General features: G+C 39.6%; 1 protein-coding gene across 4 annotated transcripts; it reads left to right on the forward strand.

Moving 5' to 3' along the window:
* On the forward strand, nucleotides 1–27,713 carry nipbla (NIPBL cohesin loading factor a). Of its 4 annotated transcripts, none has more exons than XM_030737123.1 (49): nucleotides 1–410; nucleotides 1,931–2,005; nucleotides 5,098–5,247; nucleotides 5,522–5,687; nucleotides 6,532–6,632; nucleotides 6,760–6,871; nucleotides 7,060–7,223; nucleotides 8,423–8,571; nucleotides 8,848–8,938; nucleotides 9,169–9,390; nucleotides 9,563–9,811; nucleotides 9,934–10,685; nucleotides 12,426–12,636; nucleotides 12,762–12,938; nucleotides 13,102–13,275; nucleotides 13,624–13,785; nucleotides 13,899–14,005; nucleotides 14,119–14,205; nucleotides 14,462–14,693; nucleotides 15,322–15,473; nucleotides 15,581–15,661; nucleotides 15,841–15,941; nucleotides 16,157–16,286; nucleotides 16,400–16,482; nucleotides 16,819–16,951; nucleotides 17,271–17,414; nucleotides 17,594–17,680; nucleotides 18,019–18,239; nucleotides 18,340–18,442; nucleotides 18,641–18,739; nucleotides 18,938–19,084; nucleotides 20,038–20,172; nucleotides 20,327–20,425; nucleotides 20,561–20,614; nucleotides 20,716–20,824; nucleotides 20,999–21,129; nucleotides 21,679–21,819; nucleotides 21,928–22,021; nucleotides 22,265–22,419; nucleotides 22,668–22,758; nucleotides 22,968–23,141; nucleotides 23,373–23,563; nucleotides 23,826–23,933; nucleotides 24,476–24,676; nucleotides 25,211–25,357; nucleotides 25,471–25,856; nucleotides 25,957–26,131; nucleotides 26,477–26,674; nucleotides 26,776–27,713. In XM_030737123.1, exons 3-49 carry the CDS (start codon nucleotides 5,184–5,186, stop codon nucleotides 27,136–27,138), a joined length of 7,653 nt encoding a protein of 2,550 aa, XP_030592983.1. In that variant the 5' UTR covers nucleotides 1–410; nucleotides 1,931–2,005; nucleotides 5,098–5,183; the 3' UTR covers nucleotides 27,139–27,713. The 4 variants fall into 4 exon arrangements, with proteins under 4 accessions (XP_030592983.1, XP_030592985.1, XP_030592984.1 ...); XM_030737125.1 differs by having other exon boundaries at nucleotides 13,902–14,005; nucleotides 26,776–27,138; XM_030737124.1 differs by having other exon boundaries at nucleotides 1,934–2,005; nucleotides 26,776–27,138.

Here is a 27,713-nt window from a genome sequence, read left to right on the forward strand (position 1 = left end):
AGTCACTCCTGAGATCTTTGGTCAGTCAGACGGCAGAACTTCCGGTCGGCATTTTGTTCTACGAGAGGAGAGCCTCTTGATGATCGCAACAATCGTCATATTTCTCATTTACTGTCGAAATTGGCTGCATTCATTGGTTATGTCGGCGCAGACCGACTGAAACTCCGAAGAACGAATGTTTCCCCATGATTGTACGCTGAAATATTCACCCTTGAGTGACGGAAGAAGAACGAATCAGCCCGACCCGGATTATTGTTGATAGCTAGCAGGCTAGCTCATCAGCTAGCTGGCAAGCCTGTAGAGTTCCTTCTGGAGGAGCTGCGAGAGAGAAGAAAGGGGGAGCTAGAGATACGGACACGGACTCAAACCAAGCTAAAACATTCCCCTCCCTTTGAACGCAACATCCGAAGGTAAATATAATCACACATCTGTATTTTAAATCTAAGTTTTAAAATTCCGATTATTATCAATAACATTGATAAATGTTCCGCCGCGGGACCACCTACGGCGTCGTTAATCGTTGACCGGGAGGTAACGGAAGCTAGCGAACTAGCCAGCCAGGCTAGCTTAGGTGTGTTTTTGCTGTACCGAGGCTCACGGCCTCGACTGGATGTCATTTGTCGAGCCCGAGGATTGGGCCGTTGCCACGGAATTAAGAGTCTGTGCCATATTCTTTGCGTCTGTTTACAAACATATCGCCTTTTCCCCCCTCCGAACAAAATGGAAATTTGCTAAAAAAAAAAAAAAATTCATAAACCCTGAGTAGCGCTTCCCTGTATTATTTGCATTGCCTTCCGTTTATTTGAACGAGGAGCAGTGTTAGGAGCTAACTGACAACATTTATAGCTAGTTAGCATAACTGGCTAGCTATTAAAACACGACTATTGTTGTTAGCGAATGTTGGGCAGCTAGCGTTACTCATCTTAGCTGCTATACTCAGTGGTAACACTAGCTTCAGGCTTAGCTTGAACGATCCAGATAGTCAACTTCTTGGCACTGGAAGGGTTGAAGGGTTTTGTTCGCGAGTAGCGAGCTGCCCCTTGCAGTTAGGCTAAGATAAACATTGAAATTGATACTAATATTTACTGCACAGCAGCTAACTTTTAAGCTGCTTTTATTAATGCTTTTTGACACCTTAGGCTGTGTTTTGGATTATTGGAGCCTTTGGCAGGGCTGGTGTTGGTTTTGGTGGCGTACCTGCTCTGAAATGTTTTGACCACGGTTCGAGCAAAAAACGGTACGCTGCCCCAGCAATTCCTTACTTTAGTGTTTGAGTTTGGAAGGCATGTTGTCAGATTTTTACTTGACTCCAGCGAGTGCAGTTTCGTTGCTTTCTCCAATTAGCCAGTGTGCAGAATATGTACGGTGGCTGCTGGTTTCTGGAGGATGCAGCCCCCACTACTACCGCCACCATCACAGTGCATCTGTTCCTTTGTGCTGCCTCCTGCCTGTCAGTCTCACAGCTGTCAGCCAAGCCCCTGCATGCAGAGGGAAACCACACTACCACTGAGCATGCTAACGTTACCGCGTGCTAATGCAATGTTTACAGTATCCGTCTGTGGGTGTCCTGCAACAGTTTTGCCGCGCGCAATAAGTTTGGCCTATAAATGATCGCTCCGTTTCAGTTCTTGCACGGTTGCAATATGTTGTTTACATATTCGCATGGCTTCAGTCATGTGCAAAAGTTGATCAAAACTTGTTGCATTTTCTTAGAAGTCAGTGTCACACACTTTTCGTTACAGTTTGCACATAATGTAGCAATAAGACGATGTTAATAGCAAAATAATGATGCATTGCTGGCCTTATTTTACTGCTTTGCATTAGCTTCAGTGGCTGGCTGTAGGCAGAACTTATTTTGAAGTAATTACAATGAAGAATAAGTTGCAGTTTTATGTCACTGAGTCTGATGCATAGCTATCTTCTCTTTCAGCAGATTGAAGGAATAGGACTTTTTATCTGAAATGTCATTGAGTCCACAAGAGACTGCACAGAGTTCGTCAAAAAGGTATCAATTCACAAAAGTTAAAACCACTTGTCTTCTTTATTGGCTGTGTCATTATTTACTGTCTTTATTGTAAATATAGTGCATGTAATCATGTCGTGAGCCCATAAAGCATGGGTTGTGATTAGATGTGCTTTAAAGATTACAGCTGCTTTTTCTTTGCTTTTGTGTGAACCCCCTTACAAGATTTGTCAGAGGTTAAAGATCTCTAACAGCCAAAGGCATTTAAATCCAAAAAAGAGCCGCAGTTTTTCAAGGTCTTGCACGGTAAGCTGCGACCTAAGAACCATATGGTTTAAAATTAGTCAAGTTTAGGTATTAGTTAATATGGTTAAATGGTGGTAACACAAGATTAATCCCTATTTAGGTTCACACTGTTTTCTGTATTCAAAATTGTTGTGGCCTATTTACTGGAGTACATTATGATGGGGCTTTTTAGTATTTAAAAACACGTGCTGGGGGGCAGTCATCCCATATCAGTGTTAGTCCTTCTCTTTCATTTAGCTGAGTAAGGCAAGCTTTTGAAATAATAGAACTTTAGCATTATGCTATTGTTCTTCATTATTTGCCATGCAGATATGGTTTGTGTTTACATTGTATATCTGCGGTTAGGAGAGATTTAAGTAAAATGACATGTCATTTAAATAAGTGGTTCTCAAAGTGGAGTCGAGGAACCATAGCCAAGTGGTTCAAGATAATATGCTATATATAATAATATTGTATCATTAACAAGCATGGACTGCATATTTACAGTTGGGGACCATTTACATTCTGTGTCCACTACTATCTCCCATGTTATATTTCCATTTATATATTAACCCTTCCTCCTATTGCGTAATTATTAACCATAGAGCTGTCAAAATTGCCCCCCCTCCAAAAAAAAAAAAAAAAAAAATCACATTTGCTTAACTCAGTCCCCCACCCACCACTGGGGAGGTATTGGAGAGTTTTTTAATTCTGAAGTTTTCCTTTTTTGTTGTTGTTGTTTCTGTTTCTATGGGTTTTTTTTAAACAAATGCTACAACCACTAAGCTTTGTAATTACCAGTAACCATTATTTACACCTATGTTAACAGCTTGAAAAAGTTAATATAACTAGAAAAATGTTGAAGTTACAGAACCAGGCAAATGTTACAACTTAACACTATTTGTGTCAGTTGCATATGTTATCCAGTTACAGCAGGCTAAATCATTTTCTGTTCCCTCTCTTTCACCTTGCACCAACAACAATGTGTAAGAAGTCTGAAGCAGCAAGAGCTGCACCTAGGCCTTTGTCATACAGCTGTTTGACACACACAGTATGTGGTGTTGCAGGTGGATAATGCCCCAGTAACCTCCAGCAGTTCTGGGTCTAACAACTTTTCTAGTGGAAATCCAGCTTCATTTTCTGTCACACTTGGGAGACGAGAGGTGCTGGCAGCACACAAGAACAGTTGACTTAATTTTTCACAATCAGATGTGTAATATTTAAAGTATACAACTATATAACCAGATTTAGAAGATTTGTTCACAGTCCTTTTTAGCCAGCTAGCAAGTTGTTGAGCATGTAAAAATACGTTTGTCAGTCCACCTGTTTTTTGCTCAAAAATTGCAATGCCCTAGTCAGCTCAGCTCAGTTAGTGGTAGTATTATGAGGGGGGTCCATAGAAAAATGTTTTTTTTTCTATGTTAAGTTGTTCCCAACCCCAAAAGGTCTGAGAGCCCCTTATTTAAATTGCTTACATTAACCATTATTTAGCTTACAGACTAGTGAACAATAATCAAAACCATACATTGCACTGTTGCTTGCATATAGTATATTTTTTTGTATGATGGAAGTGTGGCGTTATCATTTAGCAGTCAGTTGATCTGTAACCTTGCAACCTGAGGGCTAACAACAAAGCAAGTTCAACAACACTCAGAAGCTTTTTCTGCATTAACTGACACACTCACACATAAAAAGTTATGGATATCTCAACAGTGTCTGGCAATGTTCTAAAAATGGTTTGGTAAATCAGACTTTCTTAATCTGACTCTGCACATGTTTCCATGAGCAGAGGATATTGATGTGCCATACCACTTTTATTCTACACAAAATGGACTGATTGTTGCAATTTTGATTTTCCTTCATATTGCACTAACTACAATTTGGCAGTGTTGATTTTCCAGTCACTACCATCTGCAAATAAGATGAGAGAAGAATATCCAACTGAATATGCTTATTTTAGCACTCAGTGCATGCCCAAAGCTCCCTTTTTTCAGAAGTAACACTTGCATATTAAAGCTCTTAAACTTAAAAATTAAGTTTATATTTAACATGATTCTCAGGAAGTGCATTTAGGTCTGAAACTGTTCTATATTAAGGTAGTGGAAAGAACTTTAGTTTTTGACCATATTAAAGTGTAATTAATTTTATGGTTTGAACTGTCTCTGTAATAAATAACAGTGGATTGAAAATCAGCACTAAAAACATGTTTATGCGTTTTCTGCATCACTGGCTGAATGCTTGCCGGTTTGTGATTCATACAGTTTGTTCTACTGTAACTGCTTGGCTTTGTACAGTGGCATTACAATGAGTGGCTCAGCGGTTTTGTATATATAACATACTGCCAGTGAAAGGGTGGCACTTGTTTCAACCAGTTTTAATCAGAAACTTTGATTTTGTGTACAATTAGCCAGATTTAAAGAAAACCACCTTTATGACATTGGAAACTGGCTACATGCTCAACATAACCCGCTAACCTATTAATTAAGCCTTGTGGTACGTTCCTCAGGATTCAGTTCTCTGTGCTTTTGTATCTGTAGAACATTTCCTGAGTAACACATTTAACCTGTGCTTGTACTAGGTGTACTAGTTTTATTTTGATAGGCATTTATTACAGCACACACCATTACCACATGAAATGCAATGTCATTATAAAGGCAGACAGAGAATATACATCAAATATTTTATTTATTGTGAGTCTGTGTTTTTTTGGTATGTTTAAATAATATAAATAATTATATTGTTTTTAATTTTATTCATTACTTTTGGTACATTTTTATGACCCTTAACTCATTTTGTAATTCTGTACTGCTGTTTTTTGTCTTTCTCTTACTAATCTCCCTCTCTCCTAGGTGCCAGGAGATGTGAGGACGGGTGTCGTCCATCGACCCCCTGATCTACCTGTGTATCAACACACTCCCCCACCCTCACCTTCAGCATGAATGGGGATATGCCTCATGTTCCCATCACCACTCTTGCTGGGATCGCTAGCCTCACAGACTGTGAGTGTCACATAGTTATGTTACAAACACAAGTTTTCACAGTTTTGTTGGATCTTGTCTTCCAGTGTTAAATGGCAAACTGAAATATTCTGTCTGAACAGATGCAAATTTGCAATTGTGATTACATTTGCTTACCTTCTTCTCTCAACTTTCCTGAGACCATGTGTCCGATATTGCTCACACTTAATCAATCTGTCTGCCTTGTCGCCTCGTACTGATCTTTTTTTTCCCCACTCCTAAAATGTGTCCGTTCTGAAAACTCTTCTTGTCTCAGTGTTGAACCAGCTGCCCCTCCCTTCTCCTCTACCTGCCACCACCACTAAGAGCCTCCTATACAATGGGAGGATTGCGGAGGAAGTTGCATGCCTACTGGGCTGCCGGGATGAGAATCTGGCATCCCAGCTAGCCCATGGCCTGAACCAGGTCTCCACAGAACACATGTGAGTATAAAAGTATATAACACTGTCTGCAAGGCAGCGTGGTATCTCGATGAACAAGGATGCAAACTCAAAAATGGGAGACAACATGTTTGCATGGATATATTTGGATATTAAAGCTCAGTCTTCAGAATAACTTGGCTTTAAAACTGATTAGTAAAAATGGAGTAAAAACAGAAGAGATGGCACGACATTACTTAATTCTTTTACTAATTAAACCATAAAAGATTAATTTTTAATGAAATGGAAAGATGAAAGACTCAGCATTGATGCTGCAATGAATGTTAATGCTTCCACTGCAGGAAACTTTGCTAGATGCTAATACTACATATAAGTACTGTGTACTTAATATTAACATTATTATTTATAGTTGCATCTATATAGGTTCTTTCCAGATATTCCAGTTCCCTCCCACAGTCCAAAGACATTCATGTTAGGTCAATTGGTGAATCTAAATTGGCCATAGGTGTGAACGCTAGTGTGAATGGGTGTCCGTTGTTGGTTTGTTTTTGGCTGTTGACAATGACAGGAGGATGAAAATTCTGCTTTGTTATTAAAGTGGTTGTTGGTGGTGTATTGGACTGCATTTTATTGAGAAGTGTTTCCACTAATGTGAGTGGTCAATATGTTAGAAACAGTGAAAAAAGTTCATGTTGTACTGGGTGTTACTGCATCTCTTCACCCTGAATTGAATGCTTTATAGATCTTTAAAAACTGTTATTATTTAAATTGTTGTTTAATGGTTCAAATGTATTCAGTATTTTTTTTCTATTTTTGATATTCAGTTTGCCACCTGCCTAATATGTCCTGCTGTTTTATGATGTGACCTATTTTTGTGTGTTTTCAGAGAACTGAAGGACAACCTGGGAAGCGATGAGCCAGAGGGAGATGCACCACTGTTGCTGCAGACCATGCTGGCCAGGAACCCTGGCATCTTCAGGGAGAAAAGTATGGACACAATTACCTTTTGCACATTAAGTTATTCTGTTTTGTTACTAATATAAAAACAATAGAATAAGTCAAGTTTTGTGCATTTTTTTTTTAAGTAATCCATTTCAATTTTCTTTCTAAACAGCTGTCATGCAGCAGCCAATGGTACCACCTTTCAAGATCACCCAAAATTCCATGCATAGCCCTGCCCAGTCTGCAAACTTCCAGCCAGCTGCGATTTCTCCCAATCCATCAAGGTGCGTTTGGCTACAGACTGAAATTAATTTATTATAACTTCAAAAACTATGTCAATTTAAATGTTAATTAAAATGGAAAACCAGACACAATATCTTTGAATTTAAAAAAATTCAATTTATTTCATTTGGTTTATGCAGTGTTTTTCTTCATGTTTGCTCACCTTGTCCTTACCTTTTGTCTGTTCTAGCCGGTTTGTGGCACCTCAGACAGGTTCCAGTGGCCGGTACATGGGCCAGCAGAACAGTCCAGTGCCCAGCCCATACACTCCTCAGAGCCCTGCCCCAGGTTACATACAGCAGTATCCCCACCAACAACCACCCAGCTATAACCAACACCAACAGATTCAACAAGGTGAGAATCAGTGTTTAATGCTAATATGCATGCATGGAAGATATGGCCCCTTATACATGTCACATATTTAACTTGTGACTTTGAGTCTATGACATGATGGTATCTTTGTTTGATTTTGTTAGCAATACATAAATTGGAAAATTAATTTATATCTGTCATGTCAGGCCATATTCTTGGGCATTGTCTTCTGGAAACTTCTTCCTCTGATTTGCATAATCAGCAGGGCTTTGAAAATACTCTTCACACATAAACCGAATGTACAGTTAAGTTTAAAACACATCAGATGGCGTGTCTGCTACTGTTAAATATAATTTATTGAAAGATTTGTTTTGTATCTACAGCGCATTTGCTGGTGTATTCAAATTATACTCCTTCGATTAATTCTGCACAGGTGTGTGTTAAAGGTGTAGTCTGTTATTCAAAGGTTATCAGCTAAAAGCCAACAGAAACCTTTACTGTACACCTATTAGCCACAAATTTAAACTGTGTGTATAATTTTGTGTTGGTCTTCCTTGTACTGCTGAAATAGCTCTGACACATCTGGGCATGAACAGTAGACCTCTGGGCGTTCTAGTTTTTGGCACTAAATTGGCAACAAATTGTCGGCCTCTGTGCTTTGTGGGGTGGGTACTCTGTGGATCAGCTGTGTTCTGGTGCATCCAGATTGTGTTCTTGGTAGTTTGAATTCTTGGTCTATGCCTTGGGCTTTTATTCATCTTCTTTGTGCCTTACTTGAGCAGTAATTAAGGTGTGGTGGGGTACATTGTCTTCTTTGGGAGGAAGTTGTTGGGGAGCACTATTACAAAGGGGGGGGGTTTCAAAGCCAGAATTCAAGGTTCCAAATTCCATTATAACAAAATCATGAGTTATACACATTCACATGTCAGGGGTTTTAATCTTGTAACTGGTGGGTGTTTGTATATGAAAGCTTCAAACTTAAGATTACATTTTTTAGTAGTCCTGATAGTTCAAATTATTGAGTTATTATTTTGCCTCATGAAACCTCTTTGAAGAATTCTTAGATATTTCAAAAAATAAAAAAATCAATGCTCATGCCTACTTTATGTTATCAGCAATTTTTGGGTACACCCCGAATTCAAAAGAAAGCATTTTATTTATTTTGTTTTGATCATCAGTGTTTGTATTTGCCTACATAATGGATAATTTGAAATAATAAAATATATATTTTTTTCTGTTAGTGTCTGTGGCCAGTCCCATGGTTCCAGGTGGGATAAGAAATTTCCACGAGGGCAAAGTAACAGGGCAGATGGCCAATACCGCCAACCACCACTCAGACAGACATGGTACTGAAGACTACCTGAATATTGTACATCGACTGGGAAATGAGGTAATTTAATTAAATGTATAATTAAAAACATTATATGTTTGCCACTAGGGATGCGTACTGAAACTCAGTATTTAACAACTGAAGGAAATCCTGGCAAAAAGGTTCTGCTCTGGTATTTTGGTGCAAATTTAAGTCATATGTAGGGTTCAAAATTTTAATTTTATTTTTTAAGGAGTTTATTTGTCAAATAATATTTATTAAGGTCTCCTGTGTTAATATAATTGAAAGCTATGTTGAAAGTTGCTAGCTTGCATTTGTATTGTCTCTGTTTTGCAGGAGGGTGATTCTGCCATGAAGAATCCGTCTTTTCCTTTGAGGTCTCCACAGTCAGGCTGCTCTCCAGCCAGCAGTGAAGGAACGCCCAAACGTAAGGACACTTGATATGGAAAGGGGCACTACAGTGTATATATCTTGCCTACATTTTCTTCATTAAGGGAGAAACTGCTATAAGCACTTATATACTCCTTTGAGGCTATCCCTCATTGGTATTGTCAGTAGTCATCAGAGCTGTGTCTGGATTTGTGTAATTGCATGCCTTTTGAAGAAAACGTTTTCTCACTACTCTTATCTTTTCTGCCTGGTATTGCTTCTTCACAGCGGGTTCTCGTCCCTCGCTGATTCTCCAGTCACCACCTCCATATGCACCCTCACCAAGGGAAGGAGTGCCTGACCAGAAACCGCAGCTCCAGCAAAGAAAGAAAGGCCCAACAGTAAAAGAGGAGAAAGATATGTATGACATTGTTAGCTCTCCAAACAAGGACTCAACAAAACTCACCCTCAAGCTATCCAGGGTCAAGTCAAATGAGTCGGATCCCCCAGGTGAGATCTTGTTTTCACTCAATTGGTTCCATAGCTATTTGATCTGCTTTCAGTGCTAAAAAGGTACACTGAGTTACATCTTTGTGTTGGTCTTCCCTGTACTGGTGAACAACTGGAAAACCATCAGCCCTTTCAAATATAACCATGTAAAGTGTTTCTGTTAATATCTCAGGTGACGTTATGCCGGGCATGGATCAGAACTCGGATAATATAGAGGGCTTTCACCAGGTTCCTGTTCTCCAGCAAAACCTGGGAGCTCGACTGCAACAGTCTCAGTTCTCCCAGCAAGTAGGTGGTGCCAGTGGACTTCAGCCTCCCAGTTCCCCTTATGATGAGGCAGAGCTGGATGCACTTGCTGAAATTGAAAGGATAGAACGAGAGGCTGCTAGTGAGAAGTGCTCCAAGGAGGTGCAAGATAAAGGTATGCTGGATAAATCAATAAAGAATTAATGTTTATATATAACTATACAGCTTAAAACTTTGTGCTTTTAATTAAAAGCATCTTTTCATGACATTTAAGTTTAATTGTCTTTCTCTTTACAGACAAGCCACTGAAGAAAAGAAAGCAGGACTCCTTTCCCCTGGAGCCAGGTGCAGGGGGACCAGGTGGGCCCACAGGTGCCCCAGGCAGTGGATCAACAGGAGGGGGCAATGCTGGCAAACTGACCCCACAAGAGGCCACTGCAGCTGGGAACGGTGCCAGCCGCCCTCCCCTCATGGTGAGCATCGACCTCCAGCAGGCAGGCCGAGCTGATGGTCAGCTCGACCCCTGTCTGGCTGCCCCTGTCCCAGCCCTTGAGGCCCAACGCTGGCCTGAAGAACAAGCTAGTGGACAAGCGGCTGTGGAGGGTTCTGATACAGTTTTGCGATTGAAACCAGATGGACGACCGGAAGTCATCAAGAACAGGGTCGATAAGCATGACAGCAGGAGAGAAGGTCGGGAGTCCTCAAAGCACAGACATGATGAGAAGTCCTCAGACAGACGTGGAGAAATGCCAAAGTCATCAAACCGAGGGGAACACGGACGAGACAGGGAACGCGAGTCTGACAGGGATAGAAGGCATCGGAGTGAGACTGGTGGCCGAGACAGACGGTCCCCTGACTCTCGCTCCCGAAGTGATCGAGATAGGTCTGGCTTCCGGGCTTCCTCCACTGGAGAGCCTGGTCGGAGCAGCAGTAGGCAAGATGGTTCCAAACTGCCCTCGTCAGCTTCTGGTGCTAAACTTCCAGATTCTTTCCCTGCTCAGCTTCTGGGAGGGCATAGTGGCGCACTGAAGAACTTCCAGATCCCTAAGGTGATCTGGGCTGATCCAAATCCCATATCTACCCACCTACCAGTCATTCAGCTGTCACTGCCTGCAATCTCACAAAACCAAATCATACCATTGTACACTCTTTTGGTTTTGGTTTCCCATTTGTAATCCTTTTTTATTCCTGGTGTTGGTCTTTAATTCCCTTTAACACATTAATTCACAGTTAACTATCTAGTAAAGTAGAAAAAGTAGAAGAAATTTTTTGGTTTATGTTGCTGATGTATAAATGAAAGCAAACATGTTAAAGAAATCTTCCACTGTGGGTTTTTTTTTTTTTTTTTGATGTGGCATGCAAGCAAATAATTTCTTTAAGCACTTCAACTACCCCTAAAATCTGGGCTGGTAAAAGTAAATGTTCTCGTTATAGTCAGGTTTCCATATTAGTTGTCAACACAGTGGTTGACGATGCTACATCCACCCATGTTTGATGCACTCTTATGTACTTACACCAAGGTAAAGTCTGCTGAACTAATAATTTTAGCATATATTTTGTATATTTTCTTAAAAAAAATACAATATCTTGTATTGCAGACATGAGTCTTCTACCACTTTCCAGAAAGAGAGTCACTTGATACAAGGGATAAGTGTAAGAATGTGCAGTAACCTTGTTTAGCACCCAGACTGATCAACATTACATTGTTGCAGTTTGATGTTCTGGTCAAATTTGATTAACTCTCTGTAGCTCACCTAGTTGAGAGCATGACCCCTCTGCCCAAGGTTTAGTCTTTCTTGAGCAGCTTGGGTTTGGTTCTGGATCAGGCCCGACTTTCCTTTCTGTTTTCATTGTCAATGACAAATTAAAAAAGCACAAAATATTTTAATTTTCATGTCTAAGGAATTCAGACAAAAATTAAGCTAAATATTCACTCTCTTCAGACTAGAAGTACAAGTGGTTCTCACTATAGGGTTAGGGCAGAGCAAGACTAGTTTTGGAGTTGGGGCTGGACTTCACCTGTGGTTCTGTAGTGAGTAGCCATCTGGAAGTTCTTAGTAGTACTTAGCAATGATTTAGTTGGTAATTATTAGAGCATGTCTGTCTGTTGTAGTGTAGAGAGTGCTACCATTGCAGTGTTGACTAAGGAGTTAAGACTGTCCTCAGCTGAATGTGAGTGGGATTAAATCATATTGTAAGAAATTTTATGCCCAGATTTTAAACATTATATTGAAGATCAAGAGTGGTATGGTGACTGAATGAATGTTACTTGTTACAATAAAAGCATTTTCTAGCATTTTCTAGCTGGTTACTTAAATATATTTTTAATATGAACAGAGCATGTATCAGTCAGCTGCATGCTCACACCGTTTTCACATAGTACATTTAGCATAAATTACCTGTTGCACTGAGAGCACAATACACGTGGGAACATCCAAATTGACGTCCTAAATTTTGGCTGGTCATTTCAAGTGGCAGTGGGTATTTGCTATCAGCCCTCAGTGTTCATAGTGTGTAATTGACCATTCTACAAAATAAGACATGTACATTCTTGACAAAACAGTGGAAGATCTCTTTGTGCTTTGCTATCAGGACACTGAAAACTGACATCAGACTCACTAATCTCATTTCAGTTTGAATCATTATTCACACTTGAGTTCTGTAGATGAAGCTCATGCTTTCTGTCTATAATTGTGTGAAGTGTGGAAATTGATTGATTTTTGAACTTGCTTATACCAGATTTATTTGTTATTTTTTTTTAAACTCATCTCTTATTTTTTTCCTCCCAGATCAATCGTGATAAGGATGGCAGTGGGTCAAATGAAAGTCAAATGTGGGGCCAGCCAAAGGTTAAACTGGAGAGGCTGGGATTGGTTCAGGACTTTGAGAAGCGACCCAAGCCCGTAGTGGTTCTAAAAAAGCTATCAGTCGACCAGATCCAGAGGATCATTCGGCACAGCAAGTCTGGAAAGAACCGGCTCTCAGGAAAGTCTGGCAAAAGTAAGAACAAACTCACTTGCTTAAATTATATTAGCATTTTTTTTTCACTCTATATATCAGTCTATATATATATATATAAATGAAATTATTTTGCTAATAATTGTAAAATGTTGTCAAATTTTCAGGTGGTATGGACCCAGCAGTTCTGAAGGAGCTGCCCCCAGAGCTGCTGGCAGAAATTGAGTCAACCATGCCCTTATGTGAAAGGGTAAAGATGAACAAGCGGAAACGAAGCACAGTAAATGAGAGGCCCAAATATGCTGAGGTCAGCTCCGATGAAGACTACGACGCAAATGGAGAGTGTGAGTCAATTAATTCTATTTTAACTTATTTCAAGTTTGGTTATTTGATTTGAGATTTCTTTTTTTTAATTCAAACATTGTTTTAATGTATCCATTTGTTGCTGTAAATTAGGTTTTATTTTGTAGATGTTAGGCCTCATTTCTTTATGTTAAATCTCTACAGCTGCAAGGAAGCGGCAACGCCGAGACAAAGACAGAGCCTGGGAGTTTGAAGAGAGAGAGCGACGGGGTTCGGGGGATCACCGGAAAAGTGGGCACCGAGACAGCCGGCGAGGGTCAGGGAGCCGCTACCGAGACTCGTCTGAGGAAGATTCACCGCCTCCGAGCATGAGTGAAAGTCTGTATTCAAGTACTTTGAATTATCTTTGTTTTCCTTCTGAAAAGTGTGTTACTGTAATAGAAGAGATGTGCATTTGTTGGGTGTTCAGAGTTAAATTTAAGTGCCATATTTGATTGGGGAGTGGTGTTGGTATGCTTATATACAGAAAAAATAAATACAGACTAATGAATTGCATGGAAGGAAATGCATCCTTAATTTTGCTTGTTAGTTTCAGTTAAATGTGATATGAGAAACCTGGAAAAAACATTGTTATTTAAAATAATGGACTTTTCGAGAGGCAGTTTTGCTGTCTGGTGCATACAAAGATGAAACAACAAACATTGGACAATTTCTTCTCTCACTTAGTTGCCAGAAAAATGAAAATGAAGGAGAAACAGAAGAAACGGAAAGCCTATGAACCTAAGCTGACCCAAGAAGAGCTGATGGACTCTTCTACATTCAAGAGGTTCTTAGCAAGCATTGACAACATACTAGAAAATCTGGAGGATGTGGATTTCACTACTATGGGTAAGTATCATTGCAGACAGTCTTTAAGAATGTCAATGTGGGCATGTCAGTTTTCTTATTATTAGTCCTCATTTATTTAGTTTAGTCCTCATTGATTGGTTTGTGTTTTCCAGCAGGAGATGATGATGAGATACCTCAGGAATTGCTGCTTGGTAAACATCAGTTGAATGAACTGGGTAGTGAGTCTGCCAAGATTAAGGCCATGGGCATCTCCAGCAGGGTACTGTATCCTATTTATTTATTCATTCATATAAAAATTTCATTTGGACTGTTGTGAATTTGTAATGCTTTTTCAGATGTAGATCTAAATAACAGCATCTGTTCTTATCACAGATCCCGTCAGACAAGTTGGTGAAGCTTTTGAACATCCTTGAAAAGAATATCCAGGATGGGTCCAAGCTATCCACCATGATGAACCATGTGAGCACCCTTCCTCCTTTGACCATTTTTCTTATTCTTTGCAGCATTACCTAATATCTGGAGTGTTTTTCTCCCTGCAGTGATGCATTGCAGAAATCTATACAGAGACCACGAACAAAACATAATAATGCCCAAATGGCTGACAGTCATAAAAAATACTACAGATTTCTTCCTGAAATACATAATAGCTTTGCCCATTCTGACAGTGGTTTATTGATGTAGAAAGTGTTCACATTCTTCTCCTTTTTACCCACAGGACCATGATGCTGAAGATGAGGAGAGACTTTGGAGAGACCTGATAATGGAGAGAGTCACAAAGTCTGCAGATGCCTGTCTGACAGCTCTGAACATTATGACTTCAGCGCACATGCCGAAGGCGGTCTACATAGAAGACGTCATAGAGCGGGTGCTACAGTACACCAAGTTTCATCTTCAGAACACACTGTATCCACAGTATGATCCGGTCTACAGGGTGGACCCACATGGAGGTGAAGGAAGAACTGTGCATTATTTTCTCTTCTGGTGACTTTAGAAACTCTCCCTGCTTGGACATGTACTTGATATTAGCAGTAGACCAATTGGTAAATAAGCTAATGCCAATTTGAAAACTGCATTAGATGATTGCTTTACGGAATCAGACACTCATACATATCTACATTCAGAGGTGTGGCTGCTTTTTTTTGTTAACCTGTGGACATGTATTTAAAATAAATCAAAAACAGAGTGCAGAATGGATTTACTAGCAAACAGAGGCACTGCAGACATAGTGTTAAATCAGATCAGAAATGTTGTCTCATTTGTCACAGATTTATAATTTTTGTTTCATAAATACAAACAAAATATCAGCATTATGTGTCTGCTGTTGAAAAATTTTCAGTTTAAATGTCATGAACTCTGGAATAGACTTCACAGAACACAGAATTATTCGGACACTGATTGGAAACTAATTTCTAGGAGGAGTGAATCTCTGAACTATATATAAAAAATATATATTCTTGGCTCTTAGAGGAGTTTACCAGACTGATTTCAAGAGTATACTTTATTTTTCTTCGATTAAGAAAAAAAATGGTTATGTGGTTTATAAAAAAAATTAACATGCTTCTGTTGTTTGTCTAGGTGGTATGTTGAGCTCCAAGGCAAAGCGTGCAAAATGCTCCACACACAAGCAACGTGTCATAGTCATGTTGTACAACAAAGTGTGTGACATTGTCAGCAACATCTCTGAGCTCCTAGAGATACAGTTGCTTACAGACACCACCATCCTTCAGGTAAAAAAAAATAAAAGTACAGTGTTGCATTTAAGTCATCAGTTTAAGTCAGACATTGCATTGCAAACCAGGCCATTACTCATGTGGCCCCTGTCCCTTTTTTCCAGGTTTCTTCAATGGGAATCACTCCATTCTTTGTCGAGAATGTTAGTGAGCTACAGCTGTGTGCCATTAAACTAGTTACAGCGGTGAGTGTGCACAAAAATTGTTTATCTAAAGGCAAACCTGGTATCCTTTGGGGTCACGTGAGCCAGAATACTATTTTTCTTTTTTTCTATTTACATTTCTCCACCTGACTATTTTTGTATATTGCTCTGTAAACTTGTGCAAAATTAGAGACTGTAGATTGATTATTTCCTGTCTCCAGGTGTTCTCACGTTACGAGAAGCATCGGCAGCTGATCCTTGAGGAGATCTTTACTTCTTTGGCCAGACTGCCCACCAGCAAACGCTCGCTCAGGAATTTCAGGTAACTCATCTTCACAGAAATTCGCACAGATTTAAGGCAATTCAGAGTTGCAGGGTTAATGCATCACTTGAGAGGTTTGGGTATTGTGTGACCATCAGTGTAGGAAAATAATTATTTGTGCAGAGATGATAATGCCTCTTGTACTGTCTGTCACCAATCTTCTGTATTGGAAATACTACTAACTCATCACTTTTCTTGACCCTTCTGTGCCTTAGGCTGAACAGCTCAGACCAGGATGGAGAACCACTGTACATCCAAATGGTAACTGCTCTGGTGCTGCAGCTGATCCAGTGTGTGGTCCACCTCCCTAATGACAAAGATGTTTTTGAAGAGTACGACACCAAGGTAGGAGAACAAGCTGACACGCAAGCCCACAAAACAAGCAATGGCATATAAAGTTTTAATTAACTCAACACACAGACACACAATTTGCTCAAGAGTTCCTTTTTTGTTTTCAGGTGGATCAGGATGTGTTGATCACAAACTCTTATGAGACGGCAATGAGAACAGCGCAAAACTTCCTCTCAGTCTTCCTTAAAAAGTAATTTCAGGTTCTTTTGTTCCTACATATACTTTTTGATGACACTGTTGCATATTGCTAAAGATACATTTTGTCATCAGTGGGCATTAAGACAAACTATGAGATACAAACATTGCAGGAACCTTTTGAAGTAGCTGCCACTCTATAAGGTTTTCTAGATTTATTCTGCCAGCTTGTTCAGCTGTAGAAAAGTTAAATTTCTTTCTTAATTCTGGTTGTTGGCTGTCAGACCCTGATTGCAGTTGTTGTCATTAATCCTTTCTCTTTATGTTTTCACTTTGATCCATTTATTTTCCTGTTATTTATTCCCCTTTCTTCCTTTTTTGCCTCCCACAGGTGCGGCAGCAAGCAGGGAGAAGAAGATTACCGGCCATTATTTGAGAACTTTGTCCAGGACCTTCTTTCAACAGTAAACAAACCAGAATGGCCTGCTGCAGAGCTGCTGCTCAGTTTGCTTGGGAGACTGCTGGTAAGAATGACTAAGATCTTTCTTTAAACTAGAAATGCGAGTACTTTTCTCAGTGTTTCTGAGAACGGATGTTCCAGATTAATAGCAGGAGATGGCATTGCCAAAAGACATGGAGGCTCCAGCAGAGCAAATGTGCATATTGTATAGTTAATGACACAGGACATTTTCATAACATTTGTGCCGCAGTTGTTCAGATGTTAACGTGTACTTTTTGTTTATGACAATGAATTTAATAATGGGATAACATTTTTTCTGTTCAGCTTTCAAATGAGAGCGTTCTTGTTTTCATCTGTTCCTGTGCTTTTTTTTCTTCCATTAGGTACACCAGTTCAGTAATAAACAGACAGAGATGGCTCTGAGAGTAGCATCTCTAGACTATCTGGGCACAGTGGCTGCACGTTTGAGGAAGGATGCAGTAACAAGCAAGATGGACCAGAGATCAATTGACCGTATCCTACAAGAGGTAAAAGGGCCGCTTTAATGACCTTTAATTTAGCATACTGTTTATTTAATTTTTATGGTGTCAGAAATTAGTAAAAAGCAGAAAATGTTTTTATATGTCTTTGCTTGAAAATTTCCATCCTAACCTTTTGGTAGAGTAAGAACTGCTGAATCTTGTGTATCCTTTTTTTCTGATTAAAGTCTCCAGGCAGTGATGAGACCCAACAGCTGCAGAAGGCTCTGCTGGACTACTTGGAGGAGAACGCTGAGACCGATGCCTCACTGGTGGTGGGTTTTTATTAGGCTGAATGTGAAAGTGCTGAACTCTTTAAGTTTTAGATATGTCTTTCACATTGGCTTTGAAATAGCTTTTTGAGGAACCTATTGGAGACTATCAAAAAATCAAAACGGTAACTATAAATATATGCTGTACTCTGCTTAAATTACTTAACAAATCTTTCTTCTTTTAAATAAGAAAATATTTGAAATGCTTTATATATAAAAAGCACAAAAACTGTGTTTGCTCATTTTATCACAGTGTGCAAATGTGTGTTTTTGATTCCTTACTTTAAACAATTTTCTTTGAATGAGATTAACCTAATATTGAGACCTTTGTTGCCTTATAGTTTGCTAGAAAGTTTTACATTGCTCAGTGGTTCCGTGATGCCACCACTGAGGCTGAGAAGTCCATGCGGAACCAGAATCCAAAGGATGAAGACTCCTCAGACGGTCCGCAACATGCCAAGGAGGTGGAAGCTACCGGTGAAATTATGCAGCGTGCCGAGAAGCGCAAGAAGTTCCTGCGCAATATCATTAAGACCACGCCAGCTCATTTCACCACACTGAAGTATGTGTGATATGTCAGCAATGTAGTTAGTGTTATTTACATAGTACTTGTGTAAATGCAGCTGTATGACTGTGTAAATCTCTAACTTTCTTCTAACCAGAATGAACTCTGACACTGTGGACTATGAAGATGCCTGTCTGATCGTGCGTTATTTGGCCTCTATGAGGCCGTTTGCCCAGAGCTTTGATATTTATTTAACACAGGTAAGATTGTAATTTCCTTTTTAGCAAAAGTGTCTTCATTTTTTTTCTCAGATAAAAAATATATAATAATAATAATTGTTTTACATAGTACATTACAGTTTATGACAGGGTGTACTGGTTTGTCTTTGTTTTGCAAACTTTTGAACAGGCTAAGAGACAAGTTTGTTTAATTGTAGGCTGGTGTATTTTCTTTAACAGATTTTGCGAGTCCTTGGGGAAAGTGCCATCGCTGTAAGGACTAAAGCCATGAAATGCCTGTCTGAGGTTGTGGCTGTGGATCCCAGCATACTGGCAAGGGTATGTCTCAGTCTTTCTTTGCAATAACAATTTCATTAATGTTAGAATTTTATTTACTATACATGATGCTGTCTAAATTTATATTCTTGGTATATTTTTGCCCTTTTAAAATATGCTACTCATTCTGTTCAGAAGTTATCTTGTAGTTAAAATCCTTGTAGTTTGCTATATGCTGACAGACGCTCTCTCCGTCTGTAGTCTGACATGCAGCGTGGTGTCCATGGTCGTTTAATGGACAACTCCACCAGTGTGAGAGAGGCAGCTGTAGAACTGCTGGGCAAGTTTGTGCTCAGCAGACCCCAACTCACTGAGCAATACTATGATATGCTCATAGAGAGGATACTGGTAAGTTGTCCAGTCACACTCTTATTTCCAGTTATGCTGCTGTTTGCTGTGTCATCAAAATGCTGATCAATAAGTATTAGCTATAGTTGCATCAGCCACCAACATAGTTGCACAGGTACATGCTAGGTCCATTGTTTCATGATGTCCACACATTGGGACGCTGGCTTTAGAAGTTTACATTTGTCAGAACAGGTAAGAGTTTTCATTTCAGTGCCAATTCATTGATTTGGAAATACCTGATGTGACTCCACAGATAATGAAGAAATGTGGTGTTAAAATTATTTTTGTACTTTTATGTTGTTTTATCATAGTCATCATTGTACTGTGGACTTTCAGTTTCTGTTTTGCTCGGGTCATCTGACCTCAGTGGCTCTTTAATTGTAAACCCCTTACTGGCTCCTGCAATATGGTTTTTTGCAGTTTAATACTTTCTAAAGTCTTTATTGATGAACTACATACATGAAAATTTAGTGTTTCTACTATTGCTGTGCACTTCTTCTGGGGTAGAAATACAGTTTTGTTTTTTCTTTCAGTCAGCAAATGTACCTGGTGAATTTTGGGAAGTCAGGATAAAAAAAGATTTTCAAGTTTTCACTTGTGTTATTTATGTAAATCTGTTTTCCAGCAGCAGTTTATGAGTTTAGGATTAAGATGCAGAGGTGATTGATATACGCTATCAGTACTAAAATTCAGCTGAGCACAAAAGCTTTTTCCTTACTCTTTGTACTTAGCATCTTGGAAGTGAACACATTACAATTGTTGTCCTTGTTGTCATGGAAATGTTCAAGAGGGTTCATGAGAAGTTCACTCTTCATTACGGTCTTATTCTGCCACCTGTTGGTGGAAAAATGCTACTACACTCAATGCATTCATTTCTTTTGTAAATGAACTTAGGAGTCTTCTTTTATAAGATAATGATTCATTTTATTAATCGGATTGCTTTTGATGAACAGGACACTGGTATCAGTGTAAGGAAACGGGTGATCAAGATCCTCAGAGACATCTGTCTGGAGCAACCGACCTTCAGTAAGATTACAGAGATGTGTGTGAAGATGATCCGCAGGGTCAATGACGAAGAAGGAATTAAGGTATGGATCAGCTTACAGATATGATTTGTTGAGACATGCCTTCCAGTCTTCATTTCTCATTCCTCTGTGTGTGTGTGTGTGTGTGTGAGTGTGTGTGTGTGAGTGTTTGTATCCCAAAACACTGATTAACTGAAGATACTTTTGTTATATATAGAAACTGGTGAATGAGACATTTCAGAAGCTGTGGTTTACTCCAACTCCAGCCCATGACAAAGAAACCATGACCAGGAAGATTCTCAACATCACTGATGTGGTACATTTATTTGACTTACCACTTTGTTGAGTGTAGTAATGTAAAGTTATGAACATAAAAAAGAGCAAACTCTTCAATCCTCACCCAGTGGTCAGTGGTGTGTATATTGTTAATGTTCTCATCTGATATGTTCAGGTTGCGGCCTGTCGAGACACTGGCTATGACTGGTTTGAACAGCTTCTTCAAAATGTAAGTGTTTGATTTTGTGTTGGAGTTTTGTCAGATAATAGACAAGAAATATATTATTGTTTAAACCCTTATAAAAATAAACATTTTTCTCTTTTCTCTAGCTCCTCAAGTCTGAAGAGGAGGCATCATATAAGCCAGCCAAAAAGGCCTGTGTTCAGCTTGTTGACAATCTGGTTGAGCACATCCTTAAATACGAGGAGTCTCTTGCGGGTATGTTTGGTTATTATTTGATGCAAATGTCAACTGAGTTGAATGAATCTTCTACAGCAAGTTTAATGGGATTTAAATGTAAATATATATATACCCGTACTTAAGCACTGTACTTCTGTAAAAGAGAGTTAAGTGATTTTCCGTGTATTTTTATTTCTCTTTTCTCCTCTGTAGAGAACAAGGGGGTGAACTCAACACGGCTAGTGGCATGTATCACCACCTTGTACTTGTTCAGCAAGATCAGGGCCCAGCTTATGGTCAAACATGCTATGACGATGCAACCCTACCTGACCACAAAGTGTAACGTAAGTTTGTTGCTAAATTTCTAAAAAAAAAAAAAAAAAAATTTCTTGCAGAATTGAAGACGATAAATTATACTAGTATACTATAACTAATGATCCATCACATTGGTGTTGATATGTAAACATAACTTGATGGTTAAAACCCTTTAACACCGAATGTGTCCCATGTGACACGACATACTTCAAAAGTGCCGCCGTTCGCGGACTTCCGGCAGCAAATACCGTAATACCCCTATATGGCTGTGATGCGCAATTTCTGGGCTTTCAGGAACCGTTTGCATTTTTTGGATAGGACAAACGGTTGCGGAGTTACGGTAATACGCCAGCTGATCAATGTTCCTTTGATCAGCTGACTACGAGCTGATATGCCACGTCTCAATCAGCTGTTCGCCACTATTGAGGGCAAGAAACGGGCACTTCAGCAGCGATCACCCGGCGTTAAAGGGTTAAGCATACTCATTAGGTTGGAAGAGGAGGGAGAAGCAGTTTTTTGGAGATGCGTGTTCTGATTTTTTTTTTTTTTTTTAAAAACAATGTATTGTTTCCCTGCAGACTGCCAACGACTTCATGGTTATCTGTAATGTGGCAAAGATTTTGGAGCTTGTGGTCCCTCTGATGGAGCACCCTAGTGAAACTTTCCTTGCAACCATTGAAGAAGACCTCATGAAGCTCATCATCAAATATGGCATGACGGTGCGTGGCAGCACTATTTTACGTGTTTATATGTAGTTGCTCAATGAAATATAAATTGTAACCAGTTTTGTTAAAGAGGTAACATGATGGTTTGTCTTCTTTCTTCAGGTGGTCCAACACTGTGTGAGCTGTCTTGGAGCAGTTGTGAACAAAGTCACACACAACTATAAGTTTGTGTGGGCTTGCTTCAACAGATTCTATGGTGAGATATACGAATGCCTGGACTATTAAAGTTTGTGTTTTACAAGGATAACATAACTCTGCTGAAGTGCCACCTTCATCAGTTTGGAAGGCAAAGAAATATAGCTCTTTATTTCCCAGAGTCTCTTTAGAAGAGTGGATGAAGTTTAGCCACAAGTGCCAAAAAAAAAAAAAAAACCCACTGCAGAAGACCTATAAATAGAATTTAAAAAATAACATTCAAGTCTTTTTTTCCCCCCCCTAGGTGCACTTAACAAGCTGAAGATTCAGCATCAGGAAGATCCTAACAGCACAACGTTGGTAGCAAACAAGCCTTTCCTGCTGCGATCTCTCTTCACTGTGGGTGCCCTAGCTCGACACTTTGATTTTGATCTGGAAGAGTTCAAGGGCACCAACAAGGTAGGATAGCAGTTACTGATTTGAATGTAACATTTCAAAATAAAACTGCGCCTGACTTTGGATGAGAGCTAGAGAGTCCAGCTATCATTTTTTGGGGGGGCTCAGAAAGAAAACATCCTAATTTTGGTCCACAACCAACATCAGCTGTGATGAAACACCCCATTGCTTGATTTTACTGCTGCTGCTGCTGCAAATATATATATATATATCTGCTGTCTCACAATTATGTGTTTATATATGTTATCAAGGTTGTTATTAAGGAGAAAGTTCTTGAGCTGCTGCTATACTTCACCAGACATGAAGATGAGGAGGTCAAGACCAAAGCCATCATTGGCTTAGGTAAGACATTATTTTTTAAATATGATTAGACTGACAACATGACTCTGACTTGCATTGTCATGTTATCAACTTCAGGACAGTAATATAAAGGCCAGAGATGAGCTAAAAGCTCATTTCCAAACAATTTCCTAGCCTCAGGAGGTAGATATTATATAGATGGATATACTGTTTACTACTGTTTACATGTCTTTGCTTTTCTGTTCCCTCAGGTTTCCTCGTGATCATGCATCCCAGCCAGATGTTTGTACCTGAGGTGAAGTCCTTGTATAACGGCATCCTGGCTGACAGTGCCTCCTCCATCAACCTCAAAATTCAGATCCTCAAAAACCTGCAGACATACCTTCAAGAGGAGGACACACGGATGCAGGAAGCAGACAGAGAATGTAAGCAGAGATGATTTTTTTTTTTTTTTAACTTTTTAATTCAGCACTTTAGTTTTCTTTTTAAATTTTTGATGTCAACATCTACCTTCTACAGTGAATAATTTACTTATAACATTTCACCATTCTTGGTTTTTTTAAAAACTTATTATTTCACTGTATCACATTAGTTTAATAAAAATGAACATTGTAATGGAAGGGGCAATCAGTGCATTTTACTTTGTGTCCTTTTAGGGAAGAAATTGTCCAAACAGGAGGATCTGAAGGAGATGGGAGATATCTCCTCAGGGATGAGCAGCTCCATTATGCAGCTTTATCTAAAGCAGGTGTTGGAGGCATTCTTCCACACCCAATCCAGCGTACGGCACTTTGCTCTCAACGTCATAGCTCTCACACTGAACCAGGGTCTCATCCATCCTGTACAGGTAAATAAAAGCTAGAATTTGTAATATGTCATCGTTATAGCATTATCAAGAAATTTTTCTATTTGGTGTATTTTAAAGCACCTTTTTCTGAAATAAAATAATTTTAGTATGCAAGCACCTTAAAACTAACCAGTATCTATTAGTTTTTGTGGACTATAAAAGCGTTTGTTAGTTTCATTTTAATCTTTTTTTTTTTTTTGCTTCATGAACAGAAATAAAAAGCATATGCATGTGAACTTAACTGTTTATCCTGTCTGTGTAGTGTGTACCCTACCTCATTGCAATGGGAACAGACCCAGAGCCCAGCATGAGGAACAAAGCAGACCAGCAGCTGGTGGAGATTGACAAGAAGTACACAGGATTCATCCATGTGAGTTTGTGTTTTAATGTTTGTTGTGTCTTTTTACTTTGCTTCTTTTTTTTTTTTTTTTTTTTTTAAACCTTCTTCACTGTATAACCTTAAGCACAGAATGAGTAACAATAATCAACTGGAACAGCACTAATACAGTTTATGTAACTGAAATATACATCCATCCATTTTCTTAAATGCTTGTCCAGTTCAGGGTTGCGGGGGGCTAGAGCCTATCCCAGTTGTCACAGGGCAAAAGGTGGGGCACACCCTGGACAGGTCACCATTCCGTTGCAGAGCTAACTCATAGAGAGAGACATTCACGCCTACAGGCAATTTAGAATCACCAGTTAACCTAACATTCATTCTAACCACTGCACCACTGTGCTGTCCTGATTGGAAAATATTTAGAGTAAAATATTATAGTAAATGAGACATAAAAGTGCCAGAACAGTTTCCAGACTCTTGAAAGATTGGAAACTGTTCCCATGCTCTGGATTTGCGTTACAGCAGTAGTTTTTGGTTGAACGTTATCACTTATCTTTCAATATATTTTATGACAGATGAAGGCAGTTGCTGGGATGAAGATGTCATACAGTTTGCAGCAGGCCATCAATTCATCTCGTAAATCCATCATAAGAGGCTTCAGACAGGATGAGACCCACTCGGCACTCTGCTCCCACCTCTTCACTATGATTCGGGGGAACCGGCAGCACCGGAGGGCTTTTCTTATCTCGCTGCTGAACCTCTTTGATGACAGTGCTGTGAGTTAACCAGCCTTCATCTTAGAGCATATTATCAAAAATGGCAATGTGAAGATCTACCTTCAGCTTTTTGCTTTGTAGTAAATGTAATAACACGTGTTTATTACAACTCGGAGTAGCCTGGCATCACTATGCAAATGTAAAGTAGTCTAGAAATGCCTCTGGATGCAACTAGCTAGAATTACAACAAATCAGAGCAACACAATATGCAAAGTAGCAAATTGACTGAAATGTATTAAATCCATTCCACATTAGGCCAACACATGTAAGGGGGGAAAGCGGGGGGGGGGTGTCTGGACTCAGCTTGGCTACAGCAAATGGAACATGGGCTCTCATATTTCTCTAGTTCATGAGCTGGGATAACACTAATATTAAAGCAAAATATTTTTATTAGATGACAGATGCTGAAGTTAAATCTACAATATTAATTCTTTGCTGATCTAATTATACATAATTCAAACTCAAACTGGGTAACACTGCAGTGTGATTGTGCTGACTCTCAATCATGCTCTTCCTTTTTTTTTCTTTCTGCAGAAGACAGACGTAAACATGCTGCTGTTTATCGCAGACAACCTTGCTTGTTTTCCATACCAGAGCCAGGAGGAGCCTCTCTTCATCATGCACCATATAGACATCACGCTGTCCGTCTCTGGCAGTAACTTGTTGCAAACCTTTAAAGAGGTGGGATGGAATAACATTTCTGAAAAAATCCTGAGAATGACACCACTGGAACAAAGCATACTGAAATCAGTTTTATTAGGGAATTTTATCAATAGTCTTTCCTTTCTGTTCAGCTTCTTTTAAAGGAACCAAGACGTAAGGAGAAAAAGGTCAAGAAAGAGTGGAAGAACATGTCAGATGGAGAGGACGAGGAGGAAAAGATGAACTGCGATTCTCCACGGAGTGAAGATGCAGAGAACAGCAACAGTGAGGACGATGACGACGATGATGACGATGTGGTACGGCGGCCAAAAAAGACGAGAAAACCTGTTCCAAACTCGGAGAGCTCAGAGTCTGAGTCCGATCTGGATGATTTGGATGTGGATGATGCGGAGAAAGTAATGAGGCTCCTCCCAGAGAATCCCACAGGTCTCTTGGACTTTGCAAATGCAGTTCAGGGCATCCTGCTTCTGCTGGTGCTCAAACAGCATCTGAAGAACCAATATGGATTCTCTGACAGGTTAGTAACTGTGGATTCATTTAACAACCTCAGAACTTGTACAAAGATGGGAACACCATGACTTCTACATCTGACCAAAAAATGTTTTGTCTTCCAACAGTAAAATCCAGAAGTACTCTCCAACTGAGTCAGCCAAGGTGTACGACAAGGCAGTGAACAGAAAAAGTACCATTCACTTTAACCCACGACAAACCCTCGACTTTATCTCCAACAACATGGCTCACGCCACGCTGACAGAGGGTGTAAAAAAGCAGATAGTCAAACAGTATCTAGATGTAAGTAATAAAGCTTAATCAAATTAAGTGTTGTGCGTACATTGGTTTGTATTATCATCTGCCCTCTAACCAGTTAAATCAGTATGTACATACATCAATTTAATACAGTATTTAATTATCACTAAAAAATTTTATTAATACTTTTTATAAACTTACTGAAATTACTAAAATATGAGTCTTGCCTTAAATTTGCCGTTCAAACAGACCACGGTGTATATGTGTGCCTGCTGCTGCTCATGGGTTTTGCCCATCAGATTATTCAATACTTGTTTTGCAAGGGTGACTGCTGATGAGGGTGAAGCATTATCTCAGAATTTGTTTTTCTTGTGTTTTTAATGTACACAGTTCAAAGTTCTGATGGAACATCTGGACCCAGATGAAGAGGATGAGGAGGGGGAAGCATCTGCCAGTGCAAACATCAGAAACAAAGCCATAAACGCCCTATTGGGAGGCTCTGGCCCCCTGTCAGGACCGAGTCCGCGCAATCAGGCCGGACCAGAGACCGACGATGATGATAGTGATGGTGACGAGAGGACCCCAGGGGTGAGATAGATGGATACCAGCACTTTTTGTAAAATGCTTACTAAAAGGAGTCTAAATTAATGCAGTCTCTCTCTTTTTTTTAAATTCTGTCCTCTCTGCAGTCTTCTCGAAAGTCAAGGCGAGCAGGTGACTCTTCAGATCCCGGCCGGATGAGTGAGACAGTGGAGGTTATGGATGTGATTGCGCTTTGCTGTCCCAAATATAAGGACCGGCCGCAGATAGCTCGAGTCATCCAAAAGACCTCTAATGGGTACAGCATCCACTGGATGGCTGGCTCCTACTCGGGGCCCTGGGCAGAGGCCAAGAAACGCGATGGCCGAAAACTGGTGCCTTGGGTGGACACTATTAAGGAGTCGGACATCATTTACAAGAAGATTGCCTTGACCAGCAACCACAAACTGAGCAACAAAGTAGTACAGACTTTACGCTCACTGTATGCAGCACGGGAAGGAGGGGCTAGCTAATGGCTCCCATGTGGTGTTTTTTTTTCCCCCCTCTTTTTTTTAAAATTTCCTCTTTTTTTGGTTCCCCTGTTCCATTTCTACTTTATTAAAAATCTTCCTCTTCACTGCTCCTGCTCCTCCTCAGCCTGCCACCTCCAACAACACAGCCAAACTTCACTGGATTCCTACCCTCCCTCTCCTTCCTCATTTTTGTAAGAAAACACAAGAGGGCAAGAATATTTGACACTACATACTTTTACATGAGTTATTCTTGCAAAAATGACACAAAACATAAGACTTATATTAGAGGGACTGCTCATGTTTTGTTTGTGTACAAGTTCAGAGGATAGAATCCTGAAGGCATTAAAGGAATAATTCACCCCAATTATCCCTTAAAAGGCTATCAGAGAAGAGACCTGGAGGGAAATGTTTTGTCAACATTGTTGTGGGAGCTCCTTCGCTGTTGTGCAGCAGATTCTAGTCGCTCATTTCTACTCCCACTGTATCATAGTTTAACACGACAAAAAATTAAAATGTTTATATCTCTGAAGACAAAAAAGCTGTAAAAAAAAGAATAAAACCTTAAGTGAATGTTG

The sequence above is a fragment of the Archocentrus centrarchus genome, chromosome 9 (assembly GCF_007364275.1).
Source record: "Archocentrus centrarchus isolate MPI-CPG fArcCen1 chromosome 9, fArcCen1, whole genome shotgun sequence".
NCBI classification, from domain to species: Eukaryota; Metazoa; Chordata; class Actinopteri; order Cichliformes; family Cichlidae; genus Archocentrus; species Archocentrus centrarchus.

What these genes read in the sequence shown, in the direction of transcription:
- nipbla (XM_030737123.1), top strand. Translation starts at nt 5,184, where the DNA reads ATGAATGGGGATATGCCTCATGTTCCCATCACCACTCTTGCTGGGATC. An exon ending in ATTTCTCCCAATCCATCAAG is followed by an intron (nt 6,872 to 7,059) that starts GTGCGTTTGGCT and finishes TGTCTGTTCTAG; the next exon opens with CCGGTTTGTGGCACCTCAGA. An exon ending in GCTCATTTCACCACACTGAA is followed by an intron (nt 18,240 to 18,339) that starts GTATGTGTGATA and finishes TCTTCTAACCAG; the next exon opens with AATGAACTCTGACACTGTGG.